General features: G+C 37.1%; 2 protein-coding genes across 4 annotated transcripts in view; one reads left to right on the forward strand and one right to left on the reverse strand.

Annotated features, from left to right (window-relative positions):
- ANO3 (anoctamin 3) overlaps positions 1–21,803 on the reverse strand; it is a 209,198-nt gene that overhangs the window by 18,321 nt on the left and 169,074 nt on the right. For all 3 annotated transcript variants that reach the window (XM_074842233.1, XM_074842232.1, XM_074842234.1), the window contains 4 exons: positions 17,655–17,715; positions 1,737–1,819; positions 660–800; positions 142–306 (listed from right to left, as the gene is read on the reverse strand). In XM_074842233.1, coding sequence (XP_074698334.1) covers positions 142–306; positions 660–800; positions 1,737–1,819; positions 17,655–17,715 — 450 coding nt within the window. The remainder of the gene's footprint in view (positions 1–141; positions 307–659; positions 801–1,736; positions 1,820–17,654; positions 17,716–21,803) is intronic.
- Positions 11,796–14,941, forward strand: MUC15 (mucin 15, cell surface associated). The gene is made up of 3 exons (XM_074842242.1): positions 11,796–12,483; positions 13,734–13,889; positions 14,781–14,941. The coding sequence occupies exons 1-3, from the start codon at positions 11,796–11,798 to the stop codon at positions 14,939–14,941; spliced, it is 1,005 nt and encodes a 334-aa protein (XP_074698343.1).

Raw genomic sequence — 21,803 nt, forward strand, 5'->3', positions numbered from 1 at the left:
GAAAACCCCCTGAAATACTAGCTTCAGGCACTGGTATATGAATAAGCAAGAACACATATATATCTGATACACAGTAAACTCAGTAACCTTGCAAAAACTACTTTAAAATTAATCCCTCCTTTAAAACAACAGAAGACTTACAACATTGAGTGACATGATGATCATAAAATTGATACAGACTCCAGTGCCAGATGTTGCAAACTGCCAATACTTCTTGATGAAATACCACTTGAAAGAAGCAAACTGTTCCATGGCTACCAGACGATACACCACAACTGCAAACACTGCAGTGAGGACCAGTGAAATCTACAGGTAAGTATTTATGAAGAGATATTAGAACAAAATAAACCATATCCGCAATAATTTCCAACAAATTTATAAATGAACATGTGTTTTCAAGACTGCCAATTTTTTTGGTGAGCAGACTTAGAGAGAACAAAAATACTAGATTGATGAATGAAAACATTTCCTTACTGTTCTTTTATATTACATCTTTTAAAAGAAAAAGATCCATAAACAAGCAATAAGACTGAGACAATCAATTTTGCCTATATCATGTAAATCCACTAATCTTAATGAACGCACTCATGACTTGCATTACTATTTACATCAGAATAAGATTAAAGGCTACAATAATTCCAATATTATTAAACATTTACCATGAAGAATATTCCTGAGACAGACACCATCAGTCGACTGAGCTTATCAGGGAAAGGCTGAAAAGGTTCAGGTTTTCCTGTGATGGGATTTACTCTTTCCACTTGGGAATATTTAGCTTCAAACTGGGGGCGCAGCTCTTCCTGGAATGACAGGGTGGATTCCATTTATTGTACTACTTATTTCACAGAAGTATCAAAAATCAGACATATACGTGCTACAAAGTAGGAAATTTAGACTGATACAAATTCTTTTCTATAATGCTTCAGCTTAAATATCCAAACAATTTGCTCTTTTGAAATCCTTGGAAACAGTGTCAGAGACCAACAAAACGCAGAAACTCTAAGAGCCCTCCCAACTATAGGGTATTAAAAGGATCATGGGTCATGATGACTGACTTAAACATTAGTTTCTCTGGAGAAATTGATAAGAAAACTATAAATTAATGCCAGTTACGACAGTGCTTTTTGTGATATGAAACCATTCATTAAAAGCCACCAGCTTATATCTATGCATCTATGGAAAGCTATAAAGCAAGTAATGGTAAAGTCTCTATTGACTTCGACTGCAGTTAAATCACCAATATAGTTAAACTACAGCTACGTTCACTAGAGACTATGAAGTAATAAAATCATTTTACTATTGCTGATTCTGACAGCAGAATGTTAAAGGATAAGTTATGCCTCTCAGAAGGATATAATATCTAGTTTCTGTCCCTTTGCTTGTCTTGGTCCCATTTTTAGGCAAGATTAGGCATTTGCAGTACAAGAAACCATAGAACTGAAAGGCATTTGTGCTGACATCAGCAGTAGCTCCTGTCTTCTGCATGGGCAGTATTTCCACTCAATTTTTCAAAGGATACTTTAAATAAATGTAGAATTATGTTTGGAATTATAATGCTAGTTGCAGAAGGCAAAGTATCCTTGTATAGTCTCAAGTATACTTGTTTGTTCTCCAACTAGTGTTATAAATACAATCTGAATGACAAATTCAGATTATGGGCATACAATATGTATTGATATATACACTTAAATCATGCTGATAGCCAGATTTACAGGTTTACTACTGTTTAATCTTACCTCTTCATCTTCCCAGTCTATGAGGTCCCAGTCATACGTTAATACAGCTCTCCGTCTTTTCCAAAACTCTAGAAAGACTGTAGCTGTGGAAATCATCAACTTCATTTTAATTATGGAAAAGAAAGAGAAAGGCCATGCAGATCTCAAGAAAATCAGCAATATGTAACATTGTAACTGTCATAGCCACTTTCTGGTCTTTTCCCCACAGAATCTGAAAACTATAAGTAACTTCAGGACAATCACTGTTAAAATTGGAACACTATTTTGCAATGTTTATCTAACAATATATTTTTTTCTGTCTGCTATATCTGTACAGATAGGTACCTGTCAGTATGAGACACTGCTATCCATACCTTTTAGATCCATCATTTTGCTTTTAGTTTTATTCAAAACATATATGGTTTAAAATCTTACTTTGAAGCAACAAGGATATGCATGCACAACGGTATCTATTAATAAAGAGCTAAATTATGATCTCATTTTATTCAGTTTGAATCAAGAAAATCTCACTTCTCTCCCACCTATATCAGCTTTATACTGGAGCAGCTTCACAACTAAAATATTTCTTTAAATAATTATTTTTAATTTATGTGTGAGATCACAACCAGATTCTCCATGTACTTAGTGTTTTTGGTAGGTCCTATAAAAATAATTACAACCAATAAATAACTCCAAGTTTTCCGAACACTATAGTTTGCCACTGAGGGTAAGACACCTTGTTTTGGTGGGATTCCTGACAAAACATGGGATTGTCCAATTGTTCCCTGGAAAGCAGTGATTTCAAATAGGGAGTAAGAAAACTTGCTTCCTTCTGGCAAGCCAGCATCTCAGAAGGAGGAATTCTAACTCAGACTGAATAGGATGGCCTCACATTCCTACCTTTTCCCATACTTCTGTATTATGTTTTAACATCTTATTGGATCATTTTTATATATATATATATATGATTTATCCATATACTGTATTAAAGCACAACTAAAAGTTAGCAGAAGTTCACTATACCACTACCTATAAATAATGGATGGCTGAATGAAAGGAACTTGTCCCTGAGTATTCTTTCTAGGTAGTATGTTCTTTTATTCTTCCAAGCATGAATCTTGTCTTCACCACAGATTTCATTTACGCTTTGGATGCTCCTAACAAGAACATCACACAGCTCTTCTATTTAAGCAGCAGTGGGGTTTGCACTTGAGTAATCCGAGGGCGAAACAACCTTTTTTCACAGTCATTGGAAGTACTATCACAACCAGTGCAGTGTGAGACTCAGAAACGTTACAGAAGACACCACCTTGCAAGAGAAATCCCTTCCTGACATGCGAGGACTCAGGAGCAATATAAGCCCAGGCTATACACAAAACAACAATACTTTTCTTATGTGACCCAACAGGTAGGAAAAATACAACACATTCTGCAAAACACAGTGTTGGATGTTCCTCTGCGTGTCAGGTTGCTCTAGGAAGCACACCTAAGAAATCCACTAGCCCTGTGCAGAAGTGGCAAGTCTGTAATTGCACAGAAGAAATAATTCACTTACACTCAAAGGTAATAGAAATTAAGGAAGTGGCCCAGTTATCAGGAATAAAATAATGAAGTTTAAAATCCCACTGACTTAAAATACCTGAGTCAGAGAAACGGAAGCCAAGCAATTGTATTAGTGGCCTTTTTTCCCAGGCCCATTACCGAAGAAAAGAATGAGGAAGGGTGGACTACTGAAGTACATGCAACTATTTTGGACTGGGAAGTATTTTGACTTGTGTAAATTCCATTGAAGCTTTGGAAATAAAATGAGGCAGTTGTGGTCTAGAAGTAATACTAGATTGTGGACAAATGGTGTCCTCAGTTGAATATACATTAATCTTATAGTGCTATTTATTTCATTCTGTCTGTCCCCTAAGATTTGGGATAACTTGCTTATTCTTTAAATCAAGATCTGTCTCTAAGTTAGTTTTCAGGCTCTGGTATAGCATGAATAATAGGCTCTTGTATAATATCAATAATAAGTGATGTCTTTTATGTTACTTATGTACACAAAGCATTTGATAATGCAACAATTAAGAAAATCATCCATCTAGGTGAAGCAGGTGAGGCCCAATCGCTAACTATGCCTGCCAACTAAAGCACCTTTTCCAGACTCACCTAAGCTCTTAAAAAATGCTGCAATACTCTTTTATGCAGTAGAATAGAATTCATGGTAATTTTGCTGTACTGCAAGGCTACTAAGAAAACAGTGTCAAAAGCTGTAAGTATACATATAAAAAAAAGCATATTAGGAAAAAAAAAATTCACAAAACTTCTCTTGTGGTGTAAACTTCTAGTCTAAATGACAGTGAAAAAACACCAGAATTTTGAAATTCAAGCATTTGTCCAGTTCTACAGGAAGCCTGGATCCTTCCTGGCTTGCCTTTATTTTACTCTATCACACTGCTAATGCCACCTGCCCCTAATTGCTCTCCATGCAATCAAGACCCTTCAGTCCTAGTTGCTAGGCACTTCTTACTGACTCATCCTCTTACCCTGATCTCCCAGCTCTGAAAATGCTAAGCCTTAACTTTTATCAATTACTTCTGTAGAAAAACAAGGCACACAATAGATGACTAATCCAACCACTTGAACATTAAGAGGAGAACATTCATGTTCTAACACTGCTTTGACCTGGCAGAGTTTATTTCTGCCTAATTCTGCTGCTCAGGAGTTCTGGGTAATTTACAGTTTAGAGGGTCACATGCAAGCCTCCTGTTTCCTACAGAAAACATTACCTGGTGCCTCCCCTGCTTTTCCCCGGGCACATTGCTTCCTATTTTATAGCTCCAATTGCCGTTCTGAATTTTAATCCCATAATATATGGTGTACTTCCTTTTTTTTGTCCAGCATTTTGGTACAGACCCACTCATTTAGGGATTTGCTATTCAGTGCTCTACAGTCTGTAGTTCTGCCTGTTGTGCACTTTCAAAAATTTCTTTCCATTCTTCCTTAAGGTACCTTACGTTTACTGCCCTTACACTGCCAGTACTCACACTGATGAAGAACTAAAATCTCTAGGCATGTGCTTTACACAGTTCTTAATCTTTCAGAAGACAAGTAGGGTGATGTTTGATGGTTAAGACAGACAGGAAAGATTGGTTATGTGTTGATACAATCTTAAGCAAAAAAAAAGTTTGACATTGTCAAGAAGAAATGATGAATGGCCACTGTTAAATGTTATGGAAGGAAAAAAGAAGGAAAAAAGAAAGCAAAGAAAGAATGAAATCCAAACAATACCAAGAAGCCAGAAAAGCCAAGACTTTTTGAGCACATCTCTTCTGAATGTTTTATAAGAGTCACTGTGACAAAACGAATGGTGCATTTATTCCCTAAAAAGTTATTGCAGAGAGGATTTTCAGTAAGGAGCCAGGGGACTGTCTCCACTGCCTCTGTGCAGAGTTTGGCTGTGGCCAGCCAGGCCCCTTCTGAATACTCTGCTCAATTACTTCAGTTTTATTCAGTCAAACTCCTTTACAGCAAAGCTATGCAATAGAAACAGTCCTATAGATTTGGTAGCACACCTACTAGTGAGACAGTCTTCAGAATTGAAACTGCCGCTTAATAAATACAGGCTATAGTTGAATGACAGCTTAGTCTCATCTCCCACTCCTGGAGTGCTCTAAAACACCTTGCCTCCATATGGCCACAGTCCCAAACCTGTTCACACTCGGGCTCACTGCTGGAGGTTTTGCCTTCCAGGAACAGTGGGCCAGCACTCAGCGCCAGCACCACACTGCAGGTGTGTGACACAGACAGGAACTGAGTCACAAACACAGCATCTTCCATTAGGCATTAAGTCACTAAGGTAAACAGTTTTCACTTTTCCAAACAGATGAATTAAACTGCTAACAAATAAAAGAGCGAGCACACCTTCCCAAACCCAATGCTGAGGCCCAGGGCAGCACTAGAGGGTATGACTTTCATACTGCTGTAATAGGTACACTTCAACAGAATTACAGTCTATATATTTAAGGTCTTGTTATTTTCCAATACTATGTTCAAATAACCTCTCTTTTTAAAAAAGTATCAGAAAGGCTTCTCAGCATCACAATATGTGCATGCTAGTGTGAAGTATACTGTTGACCTTAGTATATCACTTGTCATTTGGCTAATGCTGCAGAAGATCCAAATTTGGACACAAATTTGTGGTGCTTGTTTTCAGATCTCATGGTCAATCTGTTAGATGCACGTCCACCCTGACACAGCAATAAATACAAGTTGGAAGATTGCTGATACACACTGCAGAGAATGCTAGATCCCAAAGAAAACCAAACCTGCAGTGACTCGCTCTGACCCGCTCTCTCCTCTCACAGACCACCCCACCTCATGCCACACAAACAACTTACTTCCCCAAAATGGATATTAGAAAGAGTAAAACTTGATCTGTTTCACAGAAAACCTTCCAACTGTCCACTGCAGTATATTCAAGAAAACACCACTAGTTGCTCCCATATAAACAACTCCTGTATATGTCACATCCTCAACACTTAAGGATAAGTTATGAAATAATATTTGCACTTGATTCCTTAAAAATTTCAAGTGGAAACAGATAACAACATTGTGGCATTCTACTCAAACAGTCACGCAGTACTGAAACATTTCTCAGTTGCTCTTCACCACATACCAGCCTAGAATAAACATACATAAAGAATTAAAGAATAAAAAAAAATCATGGGTCGATTAGATTAGCATATTAAGTTATATATGCCTGACCTCTTCAATTCTTACTTTAATCCAGCATTGTTTATATAAAACCTGAAGTGAGGAGTAAGAGTTGTAACATTCATATCCCTAACTGGTTATGTACTCAAAGTAAAAATTAATGACATCCGATAAATTCAGAAAATTTGGATTTAGATTGTTATCTTAAATTATCGCAGCTGTGAACATATTTGGAGATAGGCTCAGATCCATTTCTAGCAGCATGTTTTTCTTAACAGAACTCATTTTTCTGCTTTATTTTGTAGAAGACACGCCTTTTCATCTCACAAAGTGTACAGTAGGAAACTCAGCGATAATAAGAAGCTATCGTTTGTTAAAATAATAGTTGCATAGTACACAGAACAATAGTTTCTATAGTTTACAGAAAACAGTCACCCTTTTGAAATACCAGTTTGAAGACTTTCAAACGATTAAGCAATAAGCCCTGCCTACCCACTTTACCATAAATACTGCAGTTTCTGTGGACTCTGTAATGCCAGAGCTCGGTCAGGACAGCAGCGGAGTTGGCCAGGCAGGTTCCAGACGGGCCGTGGCGCGCAGCGAAGGGCTGCCCCACCTCACCTCACCCGTACGGCCTGTCCCCGGCCCGCGTCACACCATCACGTTTATTGTACCTGCGCCTCCCTCTCCCCACCAGACTAATTGCACTCTGGGCCACAGCGGTATTTCAACAGGTTCCTGCATATTTTGTAGAGCTCAAAGGTAAGTCTGAGAGAGTTTTTATGCTTATTAGTGGATCTGATTAACAATCACTGTGTTCTTTTATATACTATTTGGGAAGGCAATTGATGCTTGTTGTAGTCAAATTCTACTTGAAGTGTATTTCTGAGAAAATAATTGAACAAAATCCCTGATCTGTGATTCAAACATTAAAGCAGAGAAGTAGCAACCATAAACAATGACAGTACTTCACTCAAATTCACACTTTTCTTCAGTGGGTATTTATGGTCCTTATCAAGCAAGTACAGAATTTCTGAGTCAGATCAGAGCCCATAAATGCTGGGGGGAGTGATGGTGGTGAAGGGAAGTATTCTGTGTATGCTACTTTATTCCAAATTTCTGTAAGGAAAGGTATTGCTACATTGTTATTGCTTCTGCTGAGTTTAGTTATACAGAAAATGAACAGGAAATCCACACTTAGGAAGCTTGGACAGTGCACTTGTCAGGTTGCTAGCTAGTAACAGAGGGGGAAAATTAAATTTATTACAGAATACTATTCATATTTATGATTTATAATTCACTAAATAATAATTCACTCTTTGTAATTCACTAAAAACCTACAAATTCTTTTCCCATTACAAAAATTAAAATACTTTTAAGCATGAAAATTTAATATTCATCGCTTATTAAATTTGGAAGTATCTCATCCCTGGACAGCAATCCAAATTTTACAGCAAAGAGCCACGGGAGCAAAAATCCAGTACACTTCTGGGACCATCATTTGCTATTATTTCAGAATTCTAGAAGATAAATTCTCTATATCTTGCCCTGTATTTGTTCCATCTATTTTTGAATCACTGATGTAAAGGTAATAATCTGCTTTATGAGGCTTAAAAAGCATAGCAAGTGTGAAAACTCTGCAAATATGAAAGTGTTACTTCAGACCACAAGAAACAAGTAAGTGCCATTAATAATTTGCTCATCATGTCACTACTACATAAATTCAAGTACTTTCTAATCACTACTGTAAGGCAGGGAAATGGTGCAAGGTTCAATTTATTGACATGCAAAAGAACGTCCTTTAAATTTATAGTTCTGAAGGTTGTATTATCTACCCATTAAGAAGTTGAAATTATTATTTTCTTGACAGTTGCAGAGGTTTTGCAGACATTACACCTATCACTGACAGGTGCTAGGTTGTGTTCAGCAAATACACGTTGCAATTACTTTATCATGCCAAAATATACTTTTAAATATTTAATATACCACTGGATATACATTTAGATGAAAATCGCCATATAAGAATTTATTAGGACATTTTTTTCTGTGTTTCAGAAATATTCAGTGCAAATCTGATCAATGAAGGAAAACACAAAGCCAGATGCAGTATCAATGCAACCTTCCTGGTGAAGTCCACAGACCTGGGGGAGGTTGATTTGAACGGGACCAGGGCTTCACCCAGAGTGTAGGTGTGCAGAGGTACATTTATGTACACTAGTAGCTTCAGACTGAATACTTTCTGCTGTAAAGCAACTTTATTAATAACAGAATAACAAGGACTTTTGTAGCCTTTTTTTCAAACTTTGGTTTTATGTGAGAGTTAAAAACTGCATGATCTCAACCTGTCTCATATGTAGAAAAATTTTTCAATTTACTTCAATTAAAATAGAGAAGTTTGTACAAAATAGAGCGACAGCCTCCTCAGTGTGGCTGTACCTACATTAGCATTTTAATCCACATCAGGATTGTGCTTTTCAAGTCTCCTGATCATCTCCACTTGTTGCCCTTTGGTTTACACCACTGGGCACTTCTGTCAGTAAGCTAAGTGACGCGCTCCAGGAGTAGCCTAACATAGGTCAGCTCTTACAGGGTGCTCAGTCAAAGGGAAGAGATTGTGTCAAGTTCAGAGTAAAACCCTGCAGAAATGTGTGAAGAGTGGGTATCATGTCCTCAGCACCTCTACAGATCTCTTACAACTGGGCTACTCATTTTCCTGTACAGATATAATCAAGTGCATACTCAGGTTCACACTGGAGGGCCATTTTTATGGGAAACTGCACTCACATCTTGGTGAATTCCTTGAAAAAGGGCCACTACACATCTCTTCATAAAGCCATACACCAGAGGAGAAATATCAGCCTTCCCCTTTTTGGAACTGGCTTTTTTTTTCTACCCAGCTGTCATAGGTCTGAGATGAAATTTGACTCTAGCAAGTACAGAAACAAATGCAGAGTGCCAAATCCACTGAAGAAACATGGTGGTGACCATCCTATGTAAAAACCTAATTTTTCATGCTAAAAAAGGGTAGAGCTAATCTGCAGCCTAATTCCATACTGAGGTCATTTCTACTCACTTCAGGCTACTCCTACTGCAATGATTTCCACTGAGCTGGTACTGAGTAGCGTGAATACCAGTGAATCAAAGAACCAGTCCTTTTTTTTTTTTTTTTCCATTAATAATCTGTTAATAGTTTCCTTAAACACTTACTTGACCAGCTAATTTAATGCTTAGGCTCTTCTGCAAGTTTGGCTAACCTATAGCAGTGCTGCAATAGCACTATTTGCACATTAAGCTCTAAAGGCAACAAGTATCTTCAAAGAACTTCAGTGATATTCTAAACTGCATGAACATTAATGTTTCACTAGAAAAAAAAAAAAGTTAATTATTACACACAAAACCATTTCCAGGAAGGAGTTCATCACAGCCTGAGAACTACTGTACACAACTTTCAAAGCAAGGAGGTTTCTTCTCTATGGTCCCTTGTGAAGAAGATTACACAATTAAGCCAAACAGGAAAAAATGACAAAGAATTTGTTCAGCCAGGATAATGACTGCATTACACACTTCTCTGCAAATTAAAATTGCAGTTAAAGTGAATTGAGCCTAATTTCCCTACGTAATTTAGTTACAGTGAAGGGATAATGAGCAATATGACCAAACCCACCTTGTTCACTAATATGACTATTAATACAAGGAAGGAAAGCTCATGCCACTAAATTAAAACAATAATACTGTTAAAATGAAACCATGTGTTTGAAAACTTCATAACATACAAGAAGTTTTTTCTTCACTGTTTTGCAGTTATTAGTACTGTACAAATCAAAATCTATTATTTGGATTGCACAGCATTTCACAGTCATCTGAAGACAAATCAGTCAAATTGTAAACATAATTGGAGCTGATAATTGGACTCCAAAGGGGTTTTCTTTGGCTTGCTTGTTTGCAGTCCAGGTGGTTATCCTAAGTTTGACTGATACTCAAGCAGAAGTTCTCTCTTTTATTTTTTGCTAAATAAGTTACAAATGTTTTCCAAGCATAGGTCCTTCCCACCATATAACTTGGGAAATAAGCAGTGTGGAGAACAGAAACTTACATTAAAAAGCAGATTAAATGGCATTTTATACACACACACGTGTTTCAAGTAATGGTACCACCTTGTAACCATAACAGGAATAAGAGCAAAGCCAAAATGAGATACCTTGACACAATATTTAATGATCATCTACCCATGGATATAACATTACCCATAGCTGACTTCTATCTACTGTTACTGGACATGCGCTTCCATTGCTCTGATGATGTTACACACAGAGAAGCTGACCTGGGGAAAACGCACCATTAAATGAAAAAAAAAAAACCCAAACAACCCAAACAAAAGAACAAAACCAGCCCTCATCCCCTACCCCTCAAGAAAACTCAAAAAAACCCACCCCCAGGAAAAAGCATAAAACAGTAGGAGGGGAGGCTGAATACGAAAGGGTTACTTTTCCAGGTGTGCATCTCCTTTCTTCAGATGGTAAAGTACCCACATACATGGACACCTAATTAATTAACGATGCTGAAGATATAACTTATTATACTTTTTATTGTACTGTCACATAAGAGGTTTTATGTGAGAGTTAAAAACTGCATGATCTCAACCTGTCTCATATGTAGAAAAAACACACACTCCTCACCAACACCCCACAGATATCAGCATACCTACTATGATCAAGTGACTTCAAGATGAGTTTTTCTCATCCTTCTCAATTTAACATTTGAAAGATTAATGCATAATAAACATCTTCCAGTTTCCTATAGGAAAAGAAGTTTCCACACAAATTCAGCATCATCCATAATCCCTGGACTGATTTAGGTTTCAATTTGCTCCTGGCAGCATTCACATGACACTCACTGCTCAGGGTCACAAAACATTATCCATCAACTTTCAGGGCTAATTGTAACAATTATATTCCTTTGCAATAAGAGCATAACTCTTTAGCATGCTCTTGGAGTTGCTGCCTGCCCAGAAAACATTGCCTCAAGCGTGCCATCCAAATATGTATCATTACCTCATTCTATAGCAAAGTGGTTTTGAATTATTCCCCTGAGTATGACGCCTGTTTACAGAACCATGGAATCTTCTTCTGCAAAAAGTTTTTGTTGATCATCAATATTATTTTAGGTCATTCTTTAGGTCATTAACAGTCAGGAATGTAAAGTTTTCAGCATCAACACGTGGTAAACTAGTGAGATTTCTATAGTATAACATTAATTTTTTTTACCAGCTTATTTCAGTCTTAACTGAGTAGCTTTGTTTTGCAAAATAAAGTAATAGACAAAAGTGAATTTCTTGTAGGTTCTGTATATAATAAATTCAACTTTGAAGTCAACACCATGCAACCATCCTGTGGAATGATTTTCATTTTTCTGCTTGTAAGGCTGCAATGGAACAAAAGCAATACTGAAGGCAAAACAGTAGGTGAAAAAAGTAATGGAAATAGCTCAGTTACAGATAACAATCCGTCTACAGTGCAACCAACTTCACAGAGACTTGCTCCGCCTATGGTTACTGCTATAAATCCTTCTACTGTCAGTCATGTTGCATCGACAACTGCCAAAGCCAAAGAAGATATAATGAAGACAACAGAGATGACGAGCTGGCCAAACAGCACAGCCCTGAGGTCCACTGATGGCACCACTTCATCTTCAAATGTCACTATGGTATCAAAAGACGGAATAAATAACTCTACCACAAACTTCAACAGAACATCTTTAGCGATGTTTACAACAATGGGTGACTTTTCTGGAGTGACCAGAAGTGCTGCAGCTACTCCTACTTCCACAGCAACACCAAGGAACACCACAGTCACCTATAGTACCCCTTTGTCTGCAGAACAACCCGGTGATAACTCTTCAATCAACCCCACCACATTGTTCCCCACCGGTATCACTCTGACATCACCCACAGCAAAGCAGGACAGTCCTACACCAAACTTTAACCCCATTCAGCAGACGACAGAGCAGAATCATAATTTTAGCAACCCTTCCACCACATCATCTAATTCAAACGATTCCAAGGAAGGTAAGTATCTAACCAAAGTCCAACTGGAGTAATAAAATTATAATGCTGATATCAAACCTTCTTTAATTGAACAGGAGGCTTCGTAAAATGCGTGAATTAATAAGTGACACCTAGTACAGACTAAAACTAAAACTCACCCAAAATAAAAATACGTTTAAAAATTATTTGCTGTTTACTTTTTTGTTTAATACTTCCAAGAGTGAGGGAACCTAATGACAGGTACTGCCCCTTCACACTGGAGCGGACCTATAAAGCAGATATGTAAAAATAACATTTCAACTGTGTAATATGTCAATTTATTTAAGTTCAGAAACTTTTGTGACCAAAGATGACTTCTTATAAATACTTTCAAAGGAATTACTCATTGTGCATTTAATTACCAAGTTGAGTATGCGTGGGAAAACAAGGGAACATAAAACTGTCATGGCACTTTTCTATCCTGCTGCTCTGAATCAGGTCTTCAGGAAAAGAAAAGGAAAGATTAGAAGACAGTAATTTTTTGCCATTAATTAGCTTTCAAGCTTTTAACACAGGACTGAAAGACTTATCCATCATATCTAGTGGAGTACAGTTTGTACTAAGAACTGAAGGAGCATCAGACTTTCATGTTTTCTATCATAGTTCTAATAATTATAATGTACCCCACTTTTAGATAACATGATGACTGAAAAGGAAAGGGGGTGGGAGAGCAAGTTCAGTTCCAAGAAAAACAGAATACCTTGAAGAAAAGTTTTATAAAATCTGAGGAAAATCTTGGAGGAATGCAGTTATTCTGCTAACTGAACAGGTGCAGAAAGCGTTATTGGATTTCTTACCTCGCATACTCAAAAATTGGTACTCTAAAACTTAATCACTTGAAATTCAGAGGCTGCAGTTTTAACTGCTGACTTAAATACTTAAAAATAATTGCATTCAAAGAGTGATTATTGCTTATTTCTTTAAATAAAAGGCCAGTGGTTGATTCTGGAATTACACCTGGAATCCTTTCTGACTAAAAACTCATTTAGCCTTCTTTTGTTTTAAACCTCAGTTATTCCCTTGAAAGTCAAGGATGAAGATGTCTGCTTTCTTCTACAGAGGCAGAGTTTCTGCAGAGAGGCTGGTTTAGTCTTGGACTGAAAAGTGTTTCAGATCTTTGGTGAAAAGTCTTACTCCCCAAAGCCCTTGACTGCTATAAAGCAAGAGTGAATTATCTGATCTTACAGATTTATTATTCTCATCCAACTGCCTCTTCTTTCTTTCTCTCCTAGACAAAACTAACAAGGGAGGAGTAATAGTTGGTGTCATTGTAGGAGCCATTTTGGGATCTATATTAATTGGGCTGATTGGATATTTTATATGTGGTAAGAAAAGGTCTGAGTCATTTTCCCACAGACGTCTTTATGATGATACAAGGAATGACCCAGGTAAGGACTTGCACAAGTGTTTTGCATAAGAACTTTTTTTCTTTCCGGATAGAGCTGCTTAAACATTCTGGTCTTACTGAACTATTAGAAATTATACCATTGACTCCAGTCAAACTTGTTTTCAACTGACAGTACTTTATTATTTTTAAATCTTACCTTAACCACTATTCCCATCAACTCTATGTCTCCTCCTCACAAGTTACTTTTTTAACCTCTGAAATATGAGGAAATATCATACCTAGTATCAGTGAACCTGTTTAAAGAGTGGCGTGTGAGTTCAGAACTACAGCTCAAAAGCTTTCCCAAACTTTGATTAACCAAAAAAGGCTAGACTCCTTACTCATCCAACTTCAAATACAGAATGAAGGCTGAAGCTATATCTGGTTTTAGGAGTAAAAATATTTTTAAGAGGTTTAAAAAGAAGTTTGCTTTTGTCTTCTCCATGAATATGTATAAACTTGTACCAAAGTGTAATCACACAGTCTCCAAACATTTGTATCATGTTCCTGGACTTTATTTTTAAATGTTTAAACAAACACTGAGAGGCTAAACACACTTTTTTCTCATATAAAATCAAATCAAAACAAAACTCTGGCAATACGCCTTTTCTGGCTTAAATGCAAGAGCTGAAAGCTGCCTGAATGTCAGATTAGGAACCAGCTTTGAAAGTTGACCACCCATGTAGTCCTGAACAGGTGTTACTGGGAGGACACGTGTTATCCTCAGGAGATGGTGAATCAGGGCCTTCATCTTTTGCTCCCCCATAAAAAAAGAAAGAGGTTAACTGGATTTTGCTACAACGAACTGCTGAAGTAAACTGTGAGGTACCCAGTGTATGAGGATAAGAATCTTTCAAGCAATATATAAAAAATAATTACATTATCCTTTTAGTTCTTCACTTAGACAACTCACTTGGACCATACGATACAAGTTTTGGATGTGTGTCAGATGACAAAACCAGGACAGCAGACAAAGCAGAGAAAGACAACGCAGGGTGCCCATCCGATGACATTCCTATGGCTGACATGATACAATCCCACAGCTCACCGTAATGTTTGCTTCGGATTATATTCTCACCTGTAATCTATATGATTTAATCTTTTTCCAAAATTACCTGGCAGCTGTTATCTTATAGCCATTACCGTGCCAACAATGTTTTGGAAAGCAAGGGGAAAATCACAAGGTATGCTGATATGCAACAGGCAGGGCCTGGTAACAGAGCATCACTCTTCTACTTTGTAATTAAATTACCAATGTATGGTTTTCCTGGAAGGATATTATGCTTGCTTTCTTAGGAATAATATAGACAGATAGCACCCAGGTAAAATTCTGCCTTGTATAACTTTGGTCAAGAATGCAGACATTATAACAGAGCAAAATTTGACCAGGGTTGAAATGACATTTTAGTACCAATACAAAAAAATCTCAAGTTTAACTACCTTGAGGTAAAACTCTTCTGTCCAAATGTAATTCCTATCTGATAAATGACATTCTTATTCTCACTTTCCATTTGTACTTACCTCAGTGAATATGACAAAAAGAATTAGATTTACTTGGATTACTCAGAGGTTGAAGTTTGCTGGGGATTAACTACTGAGTAACATGTACCACATTTAACCTTGGGATGACACAGAGCTAAGGAAGGGGAAAAAAGACAACAAGCTTCTATTCCTCTGTCAAACTGATCTGTTGTTTGCACTGCAGGCTAGATATGCAGAAATGCTGTAAAAGGTTTTGGTACAGATTAGATAGAAGAAATACAACATGAAAGGAAAGGAATTATCTCTACCATGTATATAGATATCCTAAAAATCACGCTCCTGTTTTGTCCAGCTAAAGAGTAAAGTTATGGCAGTAGAATGCAAATAATTGCATATCTCTATGCAATTATCAGAAATGTCTAAATAGAAAGAAAGAACATGAAAAAGATATAGCTGTAAAGGCACAGAATAAACAAAGTACAGAGAAAATAAGTATTCACATGGGATACATGCTTGCTACTATGACTGTTAAAATGCTTTATTTAGTGTGGAGACAGCGGAGCATGCGTAGCTATCTCACTAACTGGCTGTGAATGTTGCAGTGAGTATATAGGTGAGTAAGTTGCATGCACACATCAGAGACAGAAACACTAGCAGTCACACTGCAAATGAGTAAAACGGGTATTTGTATCAAAATTAAAAGATTAAAGAATTGAATGCATATGTGCAGCGTTGCCACTCCTACAGGGGTCAGTCCTGAAAACAGCACGCTTCCCATCAAAAAGAACCTGATTTCAAACATTGTATCCAGCGTGTTGGATAGCAGACTGAAAATGAGACACATTCACCTGTATTAGGTGAGAGTATCACTGCTGCTTGAAATTAAGAAAAAGGTAATGTTCAGCTTTCATCTTCCTTAGCACATATTACACCATCTTTCCTGATAATGGCAAAGCAGTATCACATAAGCAAAATTACTTCTTACAATTGAACCTTGGCCTCAGCTGCAAATTGAAAGAGCTCTCCCTAAAGAGAACTCAAAGATAGAGATGAAGAGATGCTAAGAAACTACCACTGCTTTCTACGTTGGTAACCATATAACCCAGTGTAATGTATTTTAGGAATTTATGAAACTAATTATTAGTAATTGCAAGGCTATAACCTCAAGATTAGGAGCCAATGAAGAAATATCACCGAGGCAAGCAAACAAAGTGTGCCTTTCCGTTATATTTATATCATGTTAATTTTTAACAATCTAATTATGATTTTTGCATGTATGTGCATGTGCTTATGTTGCCTATGTACCTCTGATATTTTGCTGGTGTTTGTATATTGTTTTTTGCTTTTACCAGGCCAGCCTCCAAAATTGTGACATTTGTTCATCCTTCATTTTAAGTTAGAATCATTATGCTTATTCATACATATTACGTAAATAAAGCTGTTGTGTGCCATTTGATTCTATTTAAAATTGTAAAACTCTGGCTTGAATTCAGACAGTTGTATGTATGTGAACTGGTGTTATTTTGTCAGGGTTTAGAGAGACAAACATTTACATTGGTAAAATTAATTATCTCTTGTCCTAATACCAGACTTCCCTACCTTCCAGCAGCAAAATACTACAAGCTTCAGTGAAAGCTAGTTCCATCAGGCCTTTTGTGCTGGAACCATTACATCTGTCTTGCATGGCACTATTACACTGACCTTCTAAGAGAGGGAAGGCTGTTCTAGGTAACTCCTGTTCAACAGTGGCCTCTCTGGGTATCACCCTGCTTGGCTTTGCCCCACGAGTGATGTGTGTGATGTCAGAGTGAACATAATGAGATATTCAGACTGAAAATTTGCATATAAATAGTTAAATTGCTGTAAGCACTTAACATGAAATCTTTCCTATACTTCCCTCTAATTAGCTCCCACAAAAACGTTCTCATTTATTCTGTAAGAATTCTCTACAAGACATGATTTTTATACTAATTCCAGAACAGTAAATTAACCTACATGTTTGCCTCTAAAAAGACTTCTGCCTGCACGATATAAAATTCAGGCTTAGCGACATTTAAGATGCTAAGGTCCCTTCCAGCCCAAACCATTCTATGACTCTATAATATTATTTTCACCCATTACTAGCAGAGAAATTGAAGTTGATGAAAACAGGAGGAAAAAATTTTGGGTGACAAAAATCACACTTTCTTTAAATTTTATCAGAAGCTATAATCTCCCTTAACCCAGTAATCACATAAAAGGGTCAGGTGAACTCAAAGCACAAAAGAAATAAAAATGTACTTACCCCAAATTGCCATGAAAATAGCAAAGAAGACAGTCCCTCCATTATCAAACAAATGTGTAACCTGAATAGAAAATAAATACATCAGGAACAAATAATATTGCTACCTTATCTTGTGCCCCAAAGAATCCCAGAATACAGAACTGGTGGCAGAAACTAAAAGCTAAGAATTCTAGGAAGAAGTCCTACTTGCAGGTTTCGTATACCAACATTTGTCCCATTCTGTCTTTCAGTATAACTTCAACTCTGGTTTTGTCAACTGTCACTTCATGTTTCTCCAGTTTGTTTCACAGACATGAAGAGCTGCTCTGTCCATGTCCAGACAGGCTAAAAATTCCTTCAGAATTCTTGTCATATGTTGGGCCAAATTTAACATCAACTTTTTCTATTTTAAGGTTTTCATAAGCTTAAATAACTTCTGTCTTTTCACTTTTCTTCCTCTGTCTATTAATTAGTTAATGTCTCTTTAGATTTCTTCTTCTGCCAAGCTATCTTGCAATTCTGTAAGAATATTATCAATATTATATTACTGCAGCCCCTCAAATTGTTGACATATTCTCCTTCTTAAAAGCCTAGTGCTCCTAAGCTCCAACAAAATTCTAAATACCACCCCCCCAAAAACATATTTCTAAATCGTGCACTTAATTTCTCCTCATAAATGCTCCTTTTTCTTGGATTTATCCCTTAACTTACTCTTTGCTGTAAGATTTTTTGGGGCAGAATAGATGCTCTGCTTCAAAGTCAAGGCTTACCAATAGAAAATAACAATTATAGATCACTCGAAGCATCAGAGTGAGTGAATCTGATGTCTCACTTATTATGAACTCATCACAATTTTTATTACAAAAATCCAGAATTTCTCATATTCAAGTTGAAATATGAAATGGTATTTAGGCGGCTGATATTAATATCAATGTACTTTCAATAGATTTCAGATTGCCAATTTACAGCAATGTAATTTATCCAGGGACAATGGGCCTACATTTCTTCTAATGAAAGGTAGTTTAAGATGTTGCTGAGCATTAGTAAGTATAGCATGGGCTTCAAATTCCTATTTGAAAAAAAAGCACAAATCATTATAAAATAATAGAGCAAACCAACTTATCATCAACAGGCTTATATTAGAAAGAAGATCTGAAGAGAGAGGAAACAGAAATGAAAAAGTGCTGTAAATGGCTTTGATATGTAACGTCCTACACCAACCAGAAAATTCATAGTGATTTCCCAATCTGAAGCAAGAAGAGTATGTCTTGAAATAGGATATTCTTGAAAAGACTTTACTTTCACTGGTGTTGACTCTTGCTGACTTAAGGACCGATTTTTAAGCTTTTCTCATGAAAAGAAACCCATCCTCATGCCAATGGAAGGGTGTGGGTAACCAGATTCAGTTTTGCTGCACTGTAACCTTCTCTGACATCTGAAGTTACTCTGGCCAGCAGGAATGTTCTGTGCATGGGTGGGTTGGCAGCCTGCCTTGGGCAGGTTACCTACCACTCCCAGCAGGTTACCTAACCTGCTCCTGTGAGAGCTGCCTGCTGCAAGGAGAACTCATCCTGCTGACAGATCTTCATTCTTCTAGAGAAGGCTGGCATTATTGCTTCTGCCTCGCCAATTAACAGAACTCAGAAAATCAGAAAAAGTTAATAGAAACAGTGTTGCTTGTCTCCATTTTATTATTGAGTAAAATTATAATTTTTTGAGAATTTATTAAAAACACATATATTTTATCTGTATGTCAGTTCTGTTTTTTTTTTTTTTTTTTTTTAAGGTTCTGAAATTGGAACGGACTATTTGGTATTGGATATCAATAAATCCACTATGTTCCCTGCATGAATCATACAGTAGGATCAATTGTATATACAAACATGTCTTTTGCTTTGGTTTCCTTTTGCTTCCATAAAGGAAAACAAACATAATGGGTATGAGATTGAAAATGTGAGAGATGAACAAAAGCACTTGAACATTTTCAGTTTTGAATGTAGATCTGTGTGAGGATGGGATTTTGGATATTCTGCTCAGTAAAGAGTGCATATTTCAATGAAATACAAACTGAACCCAACAAACAAACCTAACCCAGCAGAATTAATGTCGCTAAAAGTAGAAAATACATATGTGGCCCCAGATCTAGCACTATCTTTATAAAAAGTGTTTGGGTGGAAGCCTTTCAGCATGACACTCAGAATTAAGATTTGACTGTCTTAAAGGCTAAATGCATAATCTGAGACTGTGTTGACCAGAGGCGAAATATTGTTGGACTTGGCACTACTCCGTCAGCATAGTTGACCTATGTTGTTATCATCATACAAGACCTCAGGCACTTCAAATCCACCCTGAATCAACACCCTACCCCAGGGCCTGAGAGCAAGGTGTGCTGGGTGCAGGACCAGTCCAGGGAGCCCTAGTGCACCACACTAATCACTCACTGATCAAAGAGTCCATTTAATGAAGATGAGAATGACAGCCTGGACATTGGGCAATCCAGATGACAAGTCAGGTATTACCTGACTTTCCCTTAAATTATAAACTTCAGTGTGACGTTTTTAAATAGAATAAAGAGGGAGGGGATGAAAGAAAGGGGCAGTAACAAGAAGGAAAAAGGCATCTTTTGTGTTTTTTCTCCAGCTTTACAAAAAACTTGGCAGAAAAAACATTTTAAGTATATGATTTTTCCAGCTTTAGTTTGTTCTGTCTGAAGTGCTCCTCTACAGGAAAACTTGTCAGATATTCAAGAAAGAAACCTTGACAACCGTTTTAATAACATGAAAGACCTTATAAAATTGAGGCAGGTCCCATGACATAAGCAGGTTTGGGGACATAAACTTCACGTAAAGGAACTCACTTTTCCTGATTAACACAATGTTTATTTATTTGTATACAGTGAACTATTTGAATGAATAAGGATTAGAACACTTAGTCCAGAATAAGGATTAAAACACTTATTCCAGAATAAGGGTGCCAGTGCCTGGAATGAATCGGGAATAGCTTCCCTTGCGTATCAGCTCTTTGGTTGTGTGTAGGGAAGAAAGAGAAGTTATGTTCCCACAACCACAAAACCAGAGGGAAATGCTGACAAGCTCCATCTCAGGAACAAGAAAGCAAGCAGGAAATGCCATTTTCTTTTCCCAGAGAGCAGATCTGATGCCTTATTTTTAAATATGTTAGTTCCACTTATATTACTGCAGTGCTTCAGAAAGTACAAAGGAGCATTTGATTTGAAATCAGATTATAGTTTTCTAACATTACAGATTGTTTTCGTTCACTAATTTGGGTGCAAACACAGAGGAAGTGCTGACACATTTGGGCATGTGCTGCTCAACTTGAGCAACACGGTGGCAACCAGCAGGATCACAACCCCTGCTGGAAATCAGATGCTTCCTAGCAAGAGGGTAACAAGTGAAGCTGCAGTGAACTCTTCTTTAGAGACAACACGGTGAGTGAAGGCACTACAGTTATAACCTCAGAGATATAAAAAGCCTCATTGAGCCTTTTTTTATCTTTTTCCTTCTTTGCCATTCGAGTGGCCAGATGGTAATCCTATTCCTTCCCAAGGAGAAGTCTCTCCTCCCCCACTTGGGGGAGATCCAGAACAGACAAATCCTGAAAGGAGACAATTTGTCGTTGTTTCCTGTGTTCCAATCTAAGGTTGATCAGTTTTTCAGAGAAAAAGTTTTTTGGCAGGAAAAGTTGGGAGCTTACATGAATTTCCATACTATTTGCAGACATCAGAATAGGGTGCCTGCAAAGATGGAACACGAGCGGTTACTGTTTGTCTTCCCGGCTTGTCATCTGAGTTTGTTTCAAGGGGACTGGTTTGAAAATACATAGATGGACTGTCACATTTTTTCTGCTGCAATGAATTACTCACAATGTGATAAATGTGAAATTTGCATGATTTAAGCACACGATATCATAAGACATAAAACCTTCTTCTTATTAACTGGGGATGTTAAAATAACAGGACCTGAAGTTAAAGGGATGGCTTGTGGCTTGTCATCTTCTAAAAAGAGTCATTTCTGAGATGGGCTGTATAGTTTGCATGTTATTTTAATTAAGAAAGATCTTAACTTCAGTGCACATCTTAAAAAAAGAGAAATTATTAAAAAAAAGTTACAAAAAATCTCATGGAGCCATTTTCTGCTATAAAGTTATAGC

This window comes from Strix aluco, chromosome 16 (genome assembly GCF_031877795.1).
Source record: "Strix aluco isolate bStrAlu1 chromosome 16, bStrAlu1.hap1, whole genome shotgun sequence".
NCBI classification, from domain to species: Eukaryota; Metazoa; Chordata; class Aves; order Strigiformes; family Strigidae; genus Strix; species Strix aluco.

What these genes read in the sequence shown, in the direction of transcription:
- MUC15 (XM_074842242.1), top strand. Translation starts at nt 11,796, where the DNA reads ATGCAACCATCCTGTGGAATGATTTTCATTTTTCTGCTTGTAAGGCTG. An exon ending in TTCAAACGATTCCAAGGAAG is followed by an intron (nt 12,484 to 13,733) that starts GTAAGTATCTAA and finishes TTTCTCTCCTAG; the next exon opens with ACAAAACTAACAAGGGAGGA. An exon ending in TGATACAAGGAATGACCCAG is followed by an intron (nt 13,890 to 14,780) that starts GTAAGGACTTGC and finishes TTATCCTTTTAG; the next exon opens with TTCTTCACTTAGACAACTCA.